At 31.7% G+C, this 19,306-nt stretch overlaps 1 protein-coding gene across 1 annotated transcript; it reads right to left on the bottom strand.

Annotated features, from left to right (window-relative positions):
• Positions 1–9,144: 9,144 nt before the first annotated feature.
• Positions 9,145–13,484, bottom strand: LOC8275668 (leucine-rich repeat receptor-like serine/threonine-protein kinase SKM1). The gene is made up of 4 exons (XM_002516469.3): positions 13,342–13,484; positions 13,162–13,224; positions 10,351–13,020; positions 9,145–9,728 (listed from the first exon to the last, which is right to left on the bottom strand). Exons 3-4 carry the CDS (start codon positions 12,902–12,904, stop codon positions 9,364–9,366), a joined length of 2,919 nt encoding a protein of 972 aa, XP_002516515.1. The 5' UTR covers positions 12,905–13,020; positions 13,162–13,224; positions 13,342–13,484; the 3' UTR covers positions 9,145–9,363.
• Positions 13,485–19,306: the final 5,822 nt, after the last annotated feature.

Genomic DNA, 19,306 nt, shown 5'->3' on the forward strand with positions numbered 1-19,306 from the left:
TTTCTTCTTCAATCCCTGTTGCTTTCAACTATCCACCAATCTTGGGTTTTATCTTTTGCTTTTTATCATTATAGTTCTCTCTATACAACAACTGTGAAGAAGAGTAATTTTTGCTATAAGAACTCCAAATGATATAAAAAGAGAGCTTGATTTTGAAAGACAGATACAAACAGTAATATCAGTAATGAAACGAGGAGACGTGAATATAAAATATACAGCGAAGCACTAATGAAATCTTCAAGATCGAGGTGATAAATTCTCAAAGTTTTAGATGCAAGGATTATAAGGGTGTACTGTTGTTTGTGTTTTCATGGAAGCTTGATTATTAACTTTCACCAATTTCTTGATATTGGAAAGATTCAGTCTAAATGTGTTAACCAACAATCCATTAATGAAAACAAAATAAAGGGCTTGATATCAAGTATAAGTTGTCTGTTCCTGATTTGTACAATTTGAGTATATACTTCTATAAAATACATCTGTCATTTTCAGTATCTATATTTCTTATTTTCAACAAAAGGTAAGTTGGGTAAAACTATTGAAGGTATCAGCATATATGTGCAAAATCATCACCCTTCATCTTCTCTGATAAATAAGACAATAAATATACCTAAAATGGTAAGTGTTTTAGTCTGAGCTTTTAAGAAGCATTTAATTAGGACCCTCTCAAAAATGTCCAATCTTAATTCATAACAAAAACAAGTTTTATCCCCACATGTGTAGTGGTTGTCCATTTTCATGTGCCACCATGTTTTTATATTTTAATTTTAATTTTAAATTTTTTAAAAAATTAAGTGCTGCCTTGTTCAATCCAGAAAATGACTTTTTCCCTTTATTTTTTCTTGGGTGAAGGAGCTTCTACTAATAGAATTATATGACAAAAGGCACCCATATTACACACTAGGAGCAAGGCTCATGAAATTTAATATGTCCAAGTAAGAATTTTCACCACTCAATTTATGATAATTCTTGTCAATTGATTAAAAAGAATATTCTATGGTAATTAATGATTTACATTTGACGGTCAATGCCTTCCATGCTCAAGCACTTGAGAACATCTAATCTTTCCATTAAGCATATATATGAATTCAATCAAGAGTGACAATTGACTTTACATCACTAGCACTTGGTAATATATATTTATCCTTTTGCAGTTGATTTATACTCTTTTAGACTATTGCATTGCTCCTGCTCCAAATCAAGCTTTATTGAAGATAATGAGTTAAGAAATACTTCTCAAATGAAACTATTGATATAGATAAATTTTTAAATAAACTCGGTCCACCACGTTATTTCTAGACTAAATCAATTACATAATTAGTTTATTTATTATTATTAACAATTCATAATTAAAATATATTCAATAAAAATACACCGATTAACAAATAAAATCACATGTTACTATATAATTAATTTAATCTACGGACAAACCGAGTCTATCTATGAATTTCTCATTCATCTAGTTGAATATACCAATTGTAATACCCAATTAGCTCACATCTAGCTAATAATAAGCATTTTACATGCATCGCTACCACTTCAAAATATCAGATTTAAGAAAAAGAGAGTATACTGCCTTCCAGTCAAATTATATATGACGGACTGCATTATACTTACTGAATCTGTATTAGGGTTTTATTGGCGCAGTGACCATAAAGCTAAATTTAATTTCTCTCAACCCTGAGGAATAGTACCATGGCGAACCAACACAGATCCTGCAAGTTAAACAGTGGGCTCGTTCGTTCATTCCAACACCTTACGATATTAATGTAGAAGAGTTTCTGGTCCAGAGCCTTCCCGGAAGCCCTTTCTAGAGGGATTTGATTGTTGACTATGAACTCCAATCTATGTGGAAATCAAGACTACATTAACATAAAAAGTCTGGGACAAATTATAAAAGGGTGATTCTGCGTATCCATCCACTTTTCTGGGTGGCCTCAGCCTCAAGTTTCATCAATTAGCCTGTTTCCTTCTTCTTTTTTTTCTTTTTTTTCCCTTTCCCCCCTGGACACGTGTTAATGCAAAAGAAAATGCATCCTTCAACACTGTGGTTGGGAATTTGAATGGAAACCAGCATCTAATGTGTATACAAAAGAATTATGTGACATAAATGGAGAAATCGGGATTTAGAAAAAGCCCATTAATTAATTGTGATTGAGGTTTCAACCTTGTATATATATGGTCACTAAGTGGAGTATACACTCTCATTTCCATGGAATTTCTACATGTAACTTGTGAATTTAGTTATAAATAAACTAGTACAATTGAAGATGGCTTAACGATCAAAAGATCTACATTCGTGTCTGAAGACTTGAAGTTGGGCCAGTAAAAAACAGGTTGCCTAGGCTCGTCTTTTACTTTGGAATTTTTTTTTATTTTCTATACATTTAAGGATAATTGTGTCTTGTAATAATAAAAATAATAATAAAATGAAACCTCACAATCTGGTCGGCCAGCTAAAACAGATGTAACACGAAGATAGACGGTGGTGTAGAGAAGGTGTTTATAATCCATGCATTCCCTAGTCAATTTCATGCATGAAATGCCACTAAAGCATTAGAATACAAAAACTGTGCAAGGATCCGGCCATCGGCCACCACTTTTCTCCACGTTAAACTGCACTAATTGTGTTAAGTGGGTGGTTCTTTTTGTATTATCCAATGGAACTCACGTGTACACAGCTATCATTACTTTCTCTACATGATAATAGTTTTAAAACCTAGCCAGTTGGTCATAAACCAAAGGCACACTCATGGAAAATGTTCTTCAAATGATCTTTCAAGTAAAACTGAAACGAAGATGTCAACACTTTTCGTTTTCTTTTTTCTTTTTTTTCTTAAAACAAAATCTCCATTGAATCAAAGAAATTAAAATTTCTTGCAAAAGAAAAATTTTGGCAGGCTAGAAAGGAGCTTTTGGACAAGAGAAAGAAACAGAACCAGTTAAAGAGCCTTTTGCATGGTCTCCAAGAACTATAATTGATATCTCTTGAGACTTTTGAGATTTTCTCTTTTAAAAAAATTTACTCATCTCTCTGCATGCCAGCCTAAATTAGCTGGTTTTCGCAATTGATCATGATAATGTCAGCTAGTTTAAATTTTTATGTTTAGACTGTTCTTTATTGGTGGAATCTTCTAACTATGTTAGCCCCAATTCTCTCCATAAGTTCTAATTGAGCAAAAGGAAAAAGGGTTCTTGTCAATATCATCATTGATTAAAAGGAAAAAAAGAAAAGAAAAGAAAAGAAAAACTCAGATGCCATCATTACAGTATATATGTAGAAGCAAAAGTGGGTCACAAGAAAGATTGTGGCCAAGCATGGTTAGGAAAAGCTCCCCATTTGCATATTCTTTTCCTAATATTGATCTAAGTGGGTATTCATATGGTCTTCATATAAAGACATATAAGACAAGGACAGATTCAGAATTTTGGGTTAATAAGGGCAACATACAAGAGTCATTGCACTTGGTGAATTAGTTTTATCTAATTTTAACTTTAAACTTGTAATTTTATATCAAATTAAAATAAAACAATAACTATATAAATATTATATTCTTAAAATAATTTGGTTTAAATTCATAAAAAAGTTATTTTATTTAAAAAAAATATGAGAAAAAAGATAAAATAGAAATGATAAAATTGAAAAAGATATTTTAGTATTATGAAATGTATTGACTTATTAATGGGGAATTCATTTGAGAATACTACTTATTTTGTTAGAATTTAGTTTAGCTATAATCAATTTCACATAAAGTTATTATATAAAATATTAAATTAATTTTCAATCCATTTAAAGCATATAAATTTTAAATTCATAAATAAATTTTATAAATTTCAACTAAACACTGTGTAAAATTAAATTAAATTTATAAGACCTTAATTAATTTTGAGTCAATCTTAACTATATAAATTAAAATTGGGTAACAATCTATAAAGATTAAAGTGTTGTCGAGTAAGAAAACAATTTTAAGCGTGGGAGCAAATTTGAACTTTAAATATAATTAAAGACAAAAAGTCGGTTGTAGATATTAGAAGTAAAGGGACCTTTTCCCCAGCTACAAGAGATAAGAATTGAATTAAACTATTTATATTGCTGCTCCTAAAATGCTGTGTTTTCTTTCTATTTTTTTAGACTAATCCACAAGTTGAATGAAAATTGAAAATTTGTTCGTCGTGTAAGATGATTTTCAGGATTACTATAGACAAAATAAAAAACCGGTTTATCTGGAAGAAATATGATGGAGTACTACTTTTCTTTTTTCAAAAAAAATAAATTTTTCAGACCCTTTTTTTTCAAATTCTTTTTTATGATTTATACAGTTTTTTTTTTTTAGAATTTCATCGAAATATAAATGTAAATGTATATACCTAAAAGAAATTGAAAGGATATTATTTTTAAATTTTACTATTATGAATTTAATTTTTATTTTATATATATTTTTAAATTTTGTCAGCAGAAAAAATTAAAAATATACTTAAAAAATATAAAAAAAATATTATTTTAATCTATATTACTGTAAATTAGTCAAATAAGTTTATCATTTTTATATTTAATATTCGTGAATTAAATAGTATTACATATTTCTTTTATATAATTAGTGTGTTTTGATGACTTAAAAATATATTTGTAAGAATAAAATTTTACATTTCATTTTCTGCATATTTGTAAACAAAACTTTTTATCTTTCGATTTAAAAATTTAAATAATTAGGTTTACGAGGCTTGAATTTTATATAAAGTGTCTTAATCAATCTTACTATATATAACCACGTGAAATATTTCAAAATTTACAATTCAAAAACTCAGTCTAAAAGTTGGATGGTAATAAGAAAAGGGGAAATACTAGCAGCAAAGCAGTTTGAGAATTGAAAATGAAGATCAAATAGCCATGATCATGAGTAGGTTTGTTTGAATGGAAAGTAACAAAAGGAAAGATTTAGGGTTTGCTAATATGAAGTCTTCAACATTAGATTCAAACTTTTCTTTTCATGATCTTAAAAAGTAATCCAGTCTCCAAGATGGAAGAAGAAGCAAATGATTAAATTAATATATGCAAGTTATAATTGCAACACTAGAAAAGCCTCTGCATATTCTGTATTCTCATATCTTTGGAACATTAGGTCATAATGATAAATTTATAGAATTAAAGTCTGTATATAAAGCTGTGGCAATGTGTGGTTGCATTATTTGGTGGCATATAAATCAATTGACTAAAAGGAACAAAAAGAAATTGCAAGGAAATCACTTGAACTTTCAACTTTAAGCAACAATGAATCTCTTGAAACAAAAGTTTAGCAACTCAATTAAATACCTATTCTTCAAAAAGATTATGCATTGGGTTTGAACCTGCTCTTTGAATACATATCTAATAATAGGATTCAAATTTTTTTGAGATATAGATGTTAAACACATATGAATTAAATTTACCATGTATATATATATAGAAAACTAGGAATCAAAAGAATTTAATTGGAAATTGCATCTGGGTACAATAGTGGTTACAATGTGTTGAGATGTGTAACAAAGCAATATGCTTGACCATATAGGGTTGTCTTTGAAGAGAAGGCAGAAGTCTTGAAATGTGAAGCCAAAAGCATTAAAAAAGTTGCAGTAATTTTTTCTCCACTGTCTCAACATAAACCCTTTTTTCTAACATGCAGCTTTGCGATTGTGCACTTGTTCTTGAAAACCCTTTTTATATAATGTTATTTCTCAAATTTCTAAAAGGAGAAAACAACCAAAGGAGACAAACGATATGATTAAACCATCAGGATAGATATGGTACTGTGGTCCCATTTGAGGAGCATGAGTGTTGCTGTTGTTGGGTAGCTCTTTGACCCAGCTCTCCTTCATCAGGACCATTCAATTCCCATGGTCTTTTCTTCCATAACAGATAATTGCAGGCATGTATGTAAACGCACAATGTCCAAACATATAGGTTTTGATCCATGCTGTTGCTGCCTTGGAATGCGTTTAAGTCATCAGCATAGTGCATAAATATGCCGAATTTCATAATAACTTTATTTCGATACCAACTAATAAAAATCCCTTTTAGTTTAATTAAAATTTTAAATTCAAACTTTATACATGCATTTATATTAAAATTCTTAAAAAAATTGTAAATATCCTTCAACATCACATTAACTCTTGCTTAGTCATTAGCCTATTCTGAATTAAATTATTTTATAATAAAAAAACTAACATAATTTAAGTTAATTATATTGTATTTAGAGTTTAAATAAAAATTTAATAATCTTAGAATAGTTAATTATTTTTTATGTATGGCCGTGACTCTATGTTTATAAATCCATAAATCAAACCATTACATGTTAATGCGAAATTTAACAGTCATGTGATAGTGATGCCTCCAGCCTACGAACCTCAACATTAATGGATCTAATAAACAACTAGTAGCAAAACATCCTAAAACAAGCTAAAACATTGATATCCTGCAATAGAACAATTATGAGAAATCTCACAATTCTACAGTCGATTGTGATATCATTATATTAAAGTTTATCAGCTACTTAATTAAGCTGTTTAAGGATTTTAAAAAGAAAAAGATAATGAAAAATTTTGTCCAAAAAGAAGACTTAATTTGTGTTTGATATTAAATTTATCTGAATTCTTATAAATTCATCTTGGTATAGTTTTTTAAATAAGAAAGAAACAGAAAAAGAAATGATCTTATAGGAAGAAATGAAAAAGGAAAGCAACAAAAGGGAAACAAAGACAAAAGGGTAAGAAAAAAATTATCCAAAGATAAGACGTAAGTGGATGTAAAAGAATCCAAATGTAAGTGAATTTTCCCTGAGGAACTCATGAAATCCCACTATTATAATACATCAAGGACTTGAATGAGTACTAGAAGAACAACAAAGCAGAAAAGAACAAACTCAATATAATTATCCTATGGACATAGGTGGTGAAAAGCACACCCCCTACCTCCCATATATATGTTACAAGCACATTGCTTTTGTTCTTCTTCCTTTTTCTTTGAAAGTACTATGAATAGTCACTCGAAAATGGAAGGAGAGATTTTTGATAATCTTTCAATTTTTCGACTTCATTCGCCACTCACCCACTTGACATGAACAGTGGGATTTCCACTTTCTTGGTAGTAAGAAAATAGCAATGGATTCCCACTTTGAATTTCTCGTTTAGACTTTTAGATCATGCGTGCCTGCGAATTATTTATATATATTCAGTATATCTCAATTATAAGATGGAGAATGATGCACATCCAGAGAATTTTTTTCCCATCCCCTCCTTTTATTGGTGAAATAAACATAAGGACAATTAGTCTCTCTCCCTTTTGTTTTCTCCTTTTCTTCACCACCCACTAAGTTGAATAGAAAATGGTTTAGGCCAAAGCCAAATACAAGCCTATTATTTAGAATGATCGCTTGTTGGCCTGCTATACTTTCTCTAAGAATTTGTTAGTTTAGGTGCATAAACCGAAAATTTATTGTGTGTGGCATGTGCTAGTATTTTGTAGGATAATTTCTTCTTTTATGCAGAGGTGCCTTTTTCGATATAGTATTTTAAAACAGATTAATAGATTTTCTGAAAATTAAGCTCTCGATTCCTTATACCATGGAAGTTGAACTGTATATTAGCCTAATAATAAAGTTTAATTTTACTGATTATTCGCAGTGTATTCTTGTTTGCAAACCTATTTCTTTAACTGATTAATTAACTTTATCGGAGAATTTCAATAGCAACTATCCAGTTTGCAACATCTATTTCTAAATCAAGTGAGCATCCACATACTAAATTATTACTTTAACTTCTTTTTTTAGCATAACTAGTGTGATAGTAGTACACAAATAAAGACAGAGAGAACGTTGAAACAAGGATAGAATGTATAAAAAATGACTAGTTTCTAGCAAGTTTATAAATTAGTAGTATTTACGGTATGAAAGTGCAAAAATAAATTTAATTGCATACCAAAATAAAATCAATGATATACATGTAAAGAATTAGTACCAGTCACATTAAGCGTCTTTTAAAAGTTTGATGTAGGAATTGGAGCAACTTTTTGAAGTCAAATTAAAAAAAAAAAAAAAAATTCAGAGTGGATGACATCTTAGAGAATTTCCAAATCCACTAGGGGATAAAACTATAAGGGGCTAAATTAAATCATGAGATTTGGATCTGGATTGTTATAGATGGTATCAGAACAAGAAATCATTTAGTAAAATTGTAGTTTAAAAACAAACTAAGCAAAAGCTATTGAATATGTAGCAGCTTGGCTCGAAGAGCAGACCGATGAGGACAAAAAGTAAAAGACAGCACAAGGACAAACTTTTAGAATAATAACACTCTAAGATCTAAGGATGCATGAATGAATTGAATCAGCATTCTGAAATGCAAGGATGCATGAATGAATTGAACTATAATAAAAAATAATTAATAGTATATATATAAAAAATCTAAATCAATCACATGGGGCACATTTTAGTAATTTGATTGTGGAATTGAAAGAATTTCAAAATTTTTGTATCCAAATTGTACCAAATAGATTAAATTATTAAATATTTATTATTATTAATTTTTTGACACAATTAAACTCGACTTACGTTAGAGACCCCAGCTGTTACCACTTAACCAATTAAAGATGGAAAATAAATTCATTTGCTAATTGTTAAATGATTTTTTTTGTTTTGGAATTTTAATATTATTATGTATACTATCTTTCTTTTGGTTACACTTTTTTTTAGTAGGTTTGACATTATTTTCTGCAACTTGCTTTTAGATTTTTACTTTTTGCTCCGTAGTCATTTTCCGAAATCTAATTTTTGAAGAAAAGAAATAAAGAAGAAACATCAAGAATAAAAAAAGAAGTAAATTTTTTTACAAGTTGGTCCCTGCTCCCAAACAATAATGTGAAACTGACTCTTACTCTATTGGTCAACCAGAGTAAAATAGGACCCAATTGAAGACCATATACAGGGGATCACAAATGAGTGATGCATTGGCATTGGAGGGTTGCAGTCTAAGCAGACCCTGAGTCATAATCATCAGTCATAAAGTACTGCCATGATGTTCGACATGAACCCCCATACAAAGATTAAAAGAATATATTGAAAGCCACTTTACAAGTTACTCCCCTACCGAGGGGGAAAGAAAAAAGAAAAACACTTTACAGAAATAAGTTATAATCTCATATGATATAATGCGAATTTAGTATCTACATTTTTACACTCAGTATTATGTCAAACATACCATTGTCAAACAAAACATTTGAGTAACAATCGTTTTCTTTTTAACATCTTATACTAGAAAATCCAATTAACAAAAGAAGGATACCCAAAAAATTGAAAAAGAAAAGAAAGAAAAAAGAGACAAAATCATCAAACACTAAAACGGTGAAGAAAACTTTAGCTTTGTGACACAAGAGCTCGTTGTCCTCAAAGCCGACTCTAGGGTTTTGAATGCATCACTTGCACATGGCCGAGCTGTAGGGTCCGTGGCTGTGCAATGAAGAGCTAGATTCATGGCTTCCACTATTTCATTCTGATTAACTAACACGTGTCCTTTAATCGCTGGATCGACCCACATGTCTAGATGACAGTCTGAATAGCAATATCGGGCCCACTCCACGATGCTTTCATGGACTCCGAATTCAGGATCGGCGGGGCTTTTTCCGGTTAATAGCTGGATGAGAATGAGACCGAATCCATACATGTCACTCTTTTCAGTGATGTCTTTTGAGTCTCTAGTTTCTGCAATTTAGACATGCAATGCATTATAAGTCTATGACATGCATGCATGGACGAGAAGACTACTTTAGGAAAATAATAATAATGAATCATTTCGTGAAAGAGGATCTTTAATCTCTTATAAATTGTGGAGTAATTGACACATGCATGCATGTATTAATGAATATAATGATAGACAAAGCAACGAAATAATCCAACATGATATTTTTCCACCAAAAACATCCGCACCCATCATTGCATTAGCAGACTAAATGTCCCGATATTCCCAACAATTAATATATTAAATAATTATATTTTAATTAGGTGTCGGGGTATTTTTATGCTAAAACAATAAAAAAAAAAGTTACCTATATATTAATGATGCTTTACTTCACTACTACCATAATTTAATGTTGACCCATCATTTGTCCTCCATATCAAATCTTTTTGGCATGCCAACCCGTAGACATAGTTTGGAATTTTATATATCACATCCTTATTTAACATTTACATATATTGACAAATTCTTTTCTGTTTCCTTTTCCTATGTCTAATTGATGCAGAGGATGTACTATGATGCTTAATGTTACTGTGCTAACATATGGTGCTTAATGTAAATTATTGCTAGGGTAAATTTGTGACGGACCTGGGGCAACGTAGGCCGATGAAATGAAGCACTTTACATCAGTGCAAAATGGTTCGGGAAGGCTCAATCTCAGGTGAGGCTCATCTTGTCCGTCAATGATAATTTTCTCCGGCGACATGTACCCAACCAAAACATTCGGCGAACAATGACAATGCAAGAACCGGAGAGCTTTCGCTATCCCAGTGGCGATTTTTCGCCGCCTTTCCCAACTCAAGTTGCGAAGAATCTCGCTCAAATTTTTGCCTTCTATGTACTCATAAACTAAATATGCTCCCTGCTCCGACCGACACATTCCGATTAATTTTACGATGTTTGGATGCTGAAGCTTACCATAATCAGCTGTGTCAGGCCAAAAGTTTGATGAAATTGAATTTACATCATTTATTTCCTTCACCATGAAGTGCACGCCATTTATGATGGACTTTCCCTTGTATGAAAGCCCTTTCTTGCCTCTAGAAATGATGTTTTCTTCTCTCTTGGACGATAAAATATCCTCCATTGTTACTGATTTTGATACCTTGGACTGGAAGAATTGCAATTCCCATATCCCATCTTCATTTTCCACTCTTTTAAGCTCTAGATTCTTTCGTCCTCGTATGAAAACAAATCCAAAAGCAACAAGAGAAAGAACAAGAAAAGCACCAAGAATACAAGCAATATAGAACCACCTAGTAGGATTCTTGATGACTCTTCTGCATGGAGGCAAGCCACTTGAAGTATCACCACCGCAAAGTAATTCATTACCAGCAACTGCACTTGCATTTATGGCAAGAAAAGCTCCTGTAGATGGTAAGCTACCATGAAAATGATTGTGAGATATATTCACTTGAACAAGCGATTCAACTCCTCCTAAATTTGTTGGTATGTCACCAGATAATTGATTCTGAGATAAATCAAGCTGACTAAGAACTGGCATTTCTGAAAAACTATCAGGGATTTGACCATTGAGCTGATTGTCACTAAGGTCTAGACTTACAAGCTTCTTGCATGAAGATAACTCATCTGGTATTTCACCAGAGAGCTTGTTTCCACTGAGTTTTAGTTGCATTAGCTCCGATAATTTCCTCAAGGTGCGAGGAATAGTGCCTGAAAATCTGTTTTGAGACAAGTCCAAGTTTTCAATCTGGTCACTTCCAAATGAATCAGGCAAGCCTCCGGAGAATTTGTTTCTTGCCAAATTCAGCATTTGAAGTGAAGTCATCTCCCATTTTCTCGACTCTAGCCTGCCCGAGAAATTGTTGCTTGAAATATCCAAGAAATATACAAGTGGGAGTTTGGTGAAGTCTTGAGGTAGTTCACCAGATAAGTTATTTTCTTGGAGACGTACTCGCTTCAAGCTTCTGCAAGCACCCAAGTCCTTTGGTATTTCACCTTCAAGTGAATTTGAAAAAAGAATGAGCTTAAACAGATTGCCTGAGCTGCACAGGCCTTCAGGAATTTCCCCAGTGAGAGAATTGGTGGAAAGGTCTAGCACAGTGAAGTTGTTTTGCTTTCCAAGATCTCTCGGAATCTCACCAGTGAAATTGTTAGACCAAAGCTGAAGTACCTGAAGACGAGGCAAGGAACACAACGCCCCTGGAATCTTTCCAGTAAACTTGTTGGAGAAAAGATGGAGAATCTCCAAGTTTTGTAACTGTAATACTAGTTCTGGGATTTCGCCAGAGAGAAAATTATCACTCAGATCAAGCGAGATCAACTTCCTGAGATTAAAAACAGAATTTGGAATGGGATCCGTAAGCTTGTTCTGGTAAAGAAAGAGGTACTGAAGATTAGTGAGATTGCCAAAAGAAACTGGGATTGATCCAGTGAGATTGTTGTAGACAAGATCAAGATGATTCAAGGAAGTTAACCGTCCTATTTCATTTGGAATTTCGCCTGAAAGATTGTTGTAGCCTAAGTAAATCCACTTCAAGCTCCTCATTTGGCCTAATTCTCTAGGAATCTGGCCAACTAATTGATTTGAAGCCAGAGTCAAGAATTGCAAACTTGTGATATTGGTTAGGGAGATTGGAATTTTACCCATCAAAACATTCCCGCCAAGATCAAGAAACTTTAAGCTCGAAAAGGATCCAATTTCTAGCGGAATTTTCCCTGAAAGCATATTGTTAGATAGATCTAATGTTTCCAAGCAGGAAATTGAACCCCCTGGTATTGGACCAGTGAAATTATTGTTACTAAGATTGAGATGCAAAATGGAGGAAGAAGAATAGAAAATGGCATCAGGAATTTGAAAAGAAAGCTGATTGCTTGAAAGATTGATAATTTCGACATATGGCAACTGAAAGATTGACAAAGAAAGTTTGCCAGAGATGTTTTTTCCAGGAAGATCAATGGACTTGATGCGAGAAGAGTTATTGCAAGTGATACCTTGCCACTTGCAAACAGTGGCTGAAGAATTCCAATTGAAAAGATATTGAAATGGATCATTTACGGAAGATTTGAAGGATAAAAGAAGCTCAAGTTCGTCCTCTGCATGTAGCATGTGAAAATTCAAGAAAAACAACAAGAACATGAACAACATTACTGAGCATTCAGAAGGTCCTTTCTTGGCCATCTCTAGCTAGCTAAAGCAGTCTGATAATTATTCTATAACATCTAGTGAATATGATACAACAACCTCAGTCTTTCTTAAAAAGAAGGTATCTGTCTCAGTATTCCTCGGATCTGAAGCTGTAAAAATGGCAACAAAAGGAGGAACATAAATCAACACGAGTTTCTATGTATATATGGAATCTTTCTTGAAAGTACTTTATCATATTTGTGTTAATTGATTAATAACAAAAAGAAAGAGAAAGGATAAAATAAACTTACTGTAACTGCAACTGCAAACTGCATGTGCATATTTTATATCCCTCCAGATTCTATACTAATTATCTGCAGCAGATAAACAAAATGAGTAACCATGCATTAATTAGTAGTTCTCCCATGAATCCTGATTTTATAACACAAGAAAATGCAATATAAGTTTAGGTAAAACATCCAGTAACATACCTAAAATGCCATGATTAGATCACAGTAGAAAAAAGAAAAATCAAAGATTAAGAAGATTTCGGTGGAAAACTTGGAATGAAAGACAAGAAAAGAGGTTAAGCTGAGCTAATAGTGTAGTGAAGAATTGAAGAGATTTGAGTGTATAAATAGATAGTAGTTAAAGGGCCAAGAAGAAGAAGAGGGATAATTACAAAACTGCACCTTGACTTTCCTTGAAAAAATGTTTGAACACGAACGGTTGAAAAAGGAAGCAAGGGACAGATGTTGGAAAAGACTCTGATTTTGTCGGATATTACCAAAATGATCTTTTGACTGAGTTGGGATGGTGACAAGAATTTCCGTGACCGTTGAAAAGTTTGAAATTCTTTTTTTTTTTTAATAAATTTTCTTATATAGATGAATAATTGGGATTTTGCCTTTGTTTGTTGCATTTATTTACTAGAATATGCATGAGTCATAGAAGAAGTGGTTACTTGCTTCAAGAGGAGATTTATCTGTTTGTAAAACACACAACATTTTGATTAGATTAGTCATCATTAAGATCAATTGCTAAATAGCATCCTTTTAATGATGATGTGCAAAAATTATGTTTGGTAAAAGTGAAATAGTAATTTCATAGGCATGTTGATTAAGTAGGTAATTATATAACTTATTTTGGGAGTAACATTAAGTCAAACTAGCACAATAAAAATAATATTTATTTTCGATTAGACTGAAATCCAATGATCGGGTAAGATATATCCTTAAAATATTTAAAATAGTTAGACAATTTAAAAATAGATAAAAATAATCTACTTTATTAAAAGTAAAATCATCTATATAGTATGATCAATATAAATACACTAATTGCTGTATTATAATGCCAGAATTCAGAATAAGAGAATTAAACTGATACACAGTAGTGTCAGATTTCTACATCTTTAGTGTCTTCTGGGCAAGTAAATAAGAAGAGACCCAATGAATGTTTCTTCAACGATATGAATCTATGATGAGGCTTGGTTGGAGATCTCTAATCATTAAAGCATTTATCAATGTGTTGTCATTGGCTGTTTATAATACTTTGTCAGACGAAATTATGACAAATAATTATTAGTTTTATTCCATTCTCTCCCATCTTCAATTCTGATCAAACAGTTGGTACAAAAGAGTAAATTTATAGCTGAAATGAGGGCTTCTTGGCAGAGATAGAAAGTGAATGAGAAAATAAACTTTAAGAAATAAAAGAAACAACTTCAACAGGCTGCCTGCAAGTAAATTAAAAAAGCAAGCAGAATTCCTGAAACCCTTTTGCTTGGACTCTATATAATTGTCTTGGATTCTCTATAGCTCTCTCTCAGTAGAAAAGGGGAAAAAGAAATATTAAAAGAGTACAAACATAAAGAACGAAACTGTGATGATGCAAAAATGAGGCAGAGAGGAAGGAAAGAAGGAAAATGGGATTGGTTCTTAAAAAAAAAAAAAAATTTAAAAAGCAAAGGGAATGAAAGAAAAAGTAGAGTGTCTTTACGTTATAGTAATGGCTCGTGCACACTTGAAGTGAAATTGAAGGGGAAGAAGAAATGGACCCACAATCTCTTTCTCGAAGGAATATACAGTGAATGGTCTTTGTCATACCCAGCAATAATAAGCATGCTTTGCCTCGTCTCCATTTTCTAGGGTTTTACAAAGTCTCTCTTCTCATTCCCACTTCTTTTCCTTTCCTTTAAAACCCTAGTACTGCTGCTGCTGCCTTTTATTTTATTTTTTTTATGCATGTTGATGTTAACAACCAAAAGAGAGAATTTATTTATTTATTTTAATACAAAAAGAAAGAATTTATTTATATATGTCGAATCTGCATATACATTTATGTGTTGTACGTGGTAACCCACCATCTGGAGACTGGAGTAATATCTTTTCTAGTATATATATATATATATATATATGTCAGTATGTATTTAATTGAGTGTAACAATAATTGCACGATATTCCTCTATTATAGAAGCTGCAGGGAGTCCCTGTATAATTTAATTTATTCTTCTATATTATAACTAACTATCATTGTCCGAAGACAAAAAGGAAATAAATATAACATTGAATTCCCTATATATTTATATATTCGAAAAGAAAAAAAAAAAAGATTACGAAAAGTGTTAGTCCAAATTTTGGTATTTTCCAATAGGCTTTATTATTATTATTTAAGCGACCCCCTACATAGCACGCCATCCATTTAGTACTGTTGGAAACCATTAGCCCAACGTCTCACGCTAATAAGTCTCAATAAATAACTAAATTAACTAAGTTTCTTACAGAAAATGGAGAAAAACTGAATATATTAGTTTACGATTTTTCATGCTTATGTCGCGTCTTAAAATGGTGTAACAAAATTATCCAAAGACATTCATCACTTAACACATGACTTTGTTCACACGCCCCAAGAGAAAACCTTCAAACTTATGGCCTGCTAAAAGATGGTTGCTCCACCTTGAATTAAAATAGAATAATGGATACAAGGCACTGAAAATTTTCCGTAAAGTATGTATATCTCTAAATGATTTTGCTACAAACAGAGAAAAAGCAGGGCAGAATATTCATTTTTTATTTCAAGAACCGAGCTCCTGGTCATATCTAACAGATTTCACTAGAAACAACTCAAAATTGCACTACCTCTACCTGCAAAATGTAGTCAACAATGGTATATACACTGTAAAAAAGAATTTCAGAACCTCTATTTGCATACATAATAGGATATTAGTTATTACAAGGTGAAAGGCTATAGACAGGAGGAAGTAAGAAATGAAAAAACACTACCAGAAGAATTTTGGATTCTACAACTTCAGTATCATTATCATCTACATTTTTCAGAAATCTATTGTAGAAGAGGTCCAAAAGATTAGTAATTAAGGAAGCTTGAGGGCATCTTTGCCTATGAAAAATGAAAAATCTTACCATAGAGTCGTAACCTAAACTTGGTGGTGTAGAAAGGGTAATTGTATCAATAGAGTTCAAAAATTCAAAACTATTTAGGTACTTTTTAGTTCGCACAGTCCTTTGTTAGAGGTCAAAGAGTCACTGTTACTTTGTATTTACTAAGATATTTCAGTCTTACCACGCTTAAAATCAATTCACATATAAAATGACTATTTATAAATAATTTATCATACAGAATTAACGTATAAATCGATTTGGTAAAATTAGGATACTCGTAAGGCGTATCTTAATTGCTATAAAAGAAATATTTGGATCCCAATTATTCGAGCTATAATTTTCCAAGTATCAAATTTCAAATTGTGGTAGACCTTGTTGACTCATTTGGCACTATGAACATTCATCAGCTTTGTTCTGCAGAGGGATCGATTTTATGGTGTAATAAAACTCTAATGGTGCAACCCTGTCATCCACTGCTGATGTACTATATTCGTGTATATATATATATATAAACTTCCCCACCAACTAATTTTGAAATATTTATCTTTTAGGTTTTGCGGCATATAAATATTAATATACATATCATTGTCACTGTCATCAAATGGTTGCCCATTTAGTTCATTCTCCACTTTGAAGATCCTTTTTATATATTTATAGAGTTTTTTTTTCTTAATTTTGACATTGCACTTTGGAGATAACATTATTGAAAAAGAAAAGTTCGTTTAAGCCATTTATACGCTGTAAAGAGCATTACTGTCCAAAACCAGGTTGAGATGTGGACATATAGTGCTTCATTTTTGTACTTAATACTAGTTAATTAATGATGCAATTAAACACTTTTTGTTGTTGATACCTTTCTAATCAATTACTAATTAATATTGGATGTCCCATTTTTACCCTTAACTAAGATGAGATAGGCCTGACGTGCACCCGACCCAACCCATTTCCCATGAATAAGGGTCTCTATCTCTTTCTTTGCAATATATGTAGGGTTTTAGTGTCCTTAACTTTGTTGTATGTAGTGGTCCAAAGGGCCATGATTTAGCATGAAAAAACTTTAATTAACTAATACTTTGATTATAGGAAAGAAATATATTGATTAGCAAGAAGCACATTGATTGTTTTGCACTTTCTTGATCGTGTGTGTTAATCCCTTTTACTTTGTTCTTCAAAGAGGTCAATGTTTTCAATGCATGATTTCCTATAAATATCGTGCAAATTAATAAGGGTACATTAAGATTAAAATATTCTTGATATATATCACAAATTTGATCTGTTTGACCAATGAGATAGGTTTTGAAACTCATTAGGGCTTAAGCAGAAGGCAAAAAGGTTATTTATCCTACAATACATGTCACTGATCTTTCATAGGTTCTCTTTCATTATTAAAATTCTTTTCGTGAAATTATATGCAATTATGAGTTGGGCAAAACTGTTAGATAAGAAGAATTCTTTAGAATTTTTAAGATTTAAGTTGGGTGATTTTTCTAAAGAATCCAATCAAAATGATCACATAAATTAGTCTACTAACCCGTTTTCTAATGGATAATTATATATTACTAGATTATCATATGTTATGATGTTTTTAAGCTCTGATTGATCATCGCATGGTGTAAACAAAGTGATGTTATTGTATAATAGACTTTTTTATTCATTTTTTTTAGATTTTAACAAGATGATTAATTATGGCCAATCTTTTCATTGCAAGCACATGAAACCCATCAAGAACTGCTAATCATTTTGTGATTTTTGGTAATAGAGAAGTGATAGGAGAGCTCAAACAATTAATTAGTTCTTCAATCAACCTTTCTTTCTGAAAAAAAAAAGGAGGGAATTTTAATCTTATTACATTAACTCCAATGGGGCACTATATAATAATTTAGTAGATTCCAAGTGAGGCTTGATAATGAACAACAATAAACTTCAAATGAAACTTTTTAAGTTTTATCTCAAACTATGTATTTACCCAAAACCTAAATTTGCATTGCAACTTCTATGCACATTCAAATATCAAGTGATATGATATTAGAAGAGTAATATCACACATTAATTATAATATTATATTATAATTAATCAAATTATAACGTTTTAATAGGTATTAGCCTGATTGTATATACTTAATCTCTATTGAAAAAAAGAAGCAAAATTAGTCTGGTTAATCAATCCCATTCTAATTAACTATATCAGGATAAGCAAGGTGTAGCAAGACTGTTTGAACTTTGGCAAAAGTGCAAGTTGTTTTCAGAATGGACCCTAAATTTCTCAATCTTCAAGAACCATAATTCAAGCAGACGGATAAAAATGCCCAGGCATCTTTTAAAAAGACGGTCCATCATCCATGCTTTTGAATCCCAATAATAAAGTTGGGAGTCTATTGCACGTGTGTTACTTGCGTGCTACGTTAGATTTAGCGATTGATATATAAATACGCACATATTGCAAGGTTTTTTTTTTTTTAAGGATTCGGAAACTGGGTCCATTTTGCAAATTATTGCACTCACTTATAGAGTATCACCCCCGTTACTAGCCCTGGCACGAGTCAGTGCAGGCTCAAAATTGAATCTATTAAAACCGGACTAGAATGGTCAAATTCGAAATCAAGTTCAAACCTACCTAGATCATGTTTAAAGTCTGTTCTTCTCAGTTGGATTGGAATCGTCAGTTCTGTTTCAGAAATTTGCTATTCTAATTCCAACTTCAATAAGAAAAAGGCAATTACTTTTTTTTTTTTTGTGTGTGTGTGTGTTTGGAATCGACCAGTGGCCAAGTCTTTCCCCCTACACTTAGGTCCTTGCAATCTAGAGCTAATGAAACTTAATGGTTTTGGAAGGAAGTTGTTGACGCCTTTTCTTTTTGGAACTACCAAATCATCAAGTGATTTGCTAAATACTTAAAAGTTATTATTCTCAATTGGAAGAGCAGCTTAATTGTATAATTTATGATAATTGTTACTAGACGACCGTAGCTCTCCATTTTCTATTTATGGTGAATGATTGAGGTCCCTGCGTTTGGTGATAAGAAGAGTGGAGTACATTATTCAAGCAATGATGAACGAGAA

The sequence above is a fragment of the Ricinus communis genome, chromosome 3, assembly GCF_019578655.1.
Source record: "Ricinus communis isolate WT05 ecotype wild-type chromosome 3, ASM1957865v1, whole genome shotgun sequence".
NCBI lineage: Eukaryota > Viridiplantae > Streptophyta > Magnoliopsida > Malpighiales > Euphorbiaceae > Ricinus > Ricinus communis.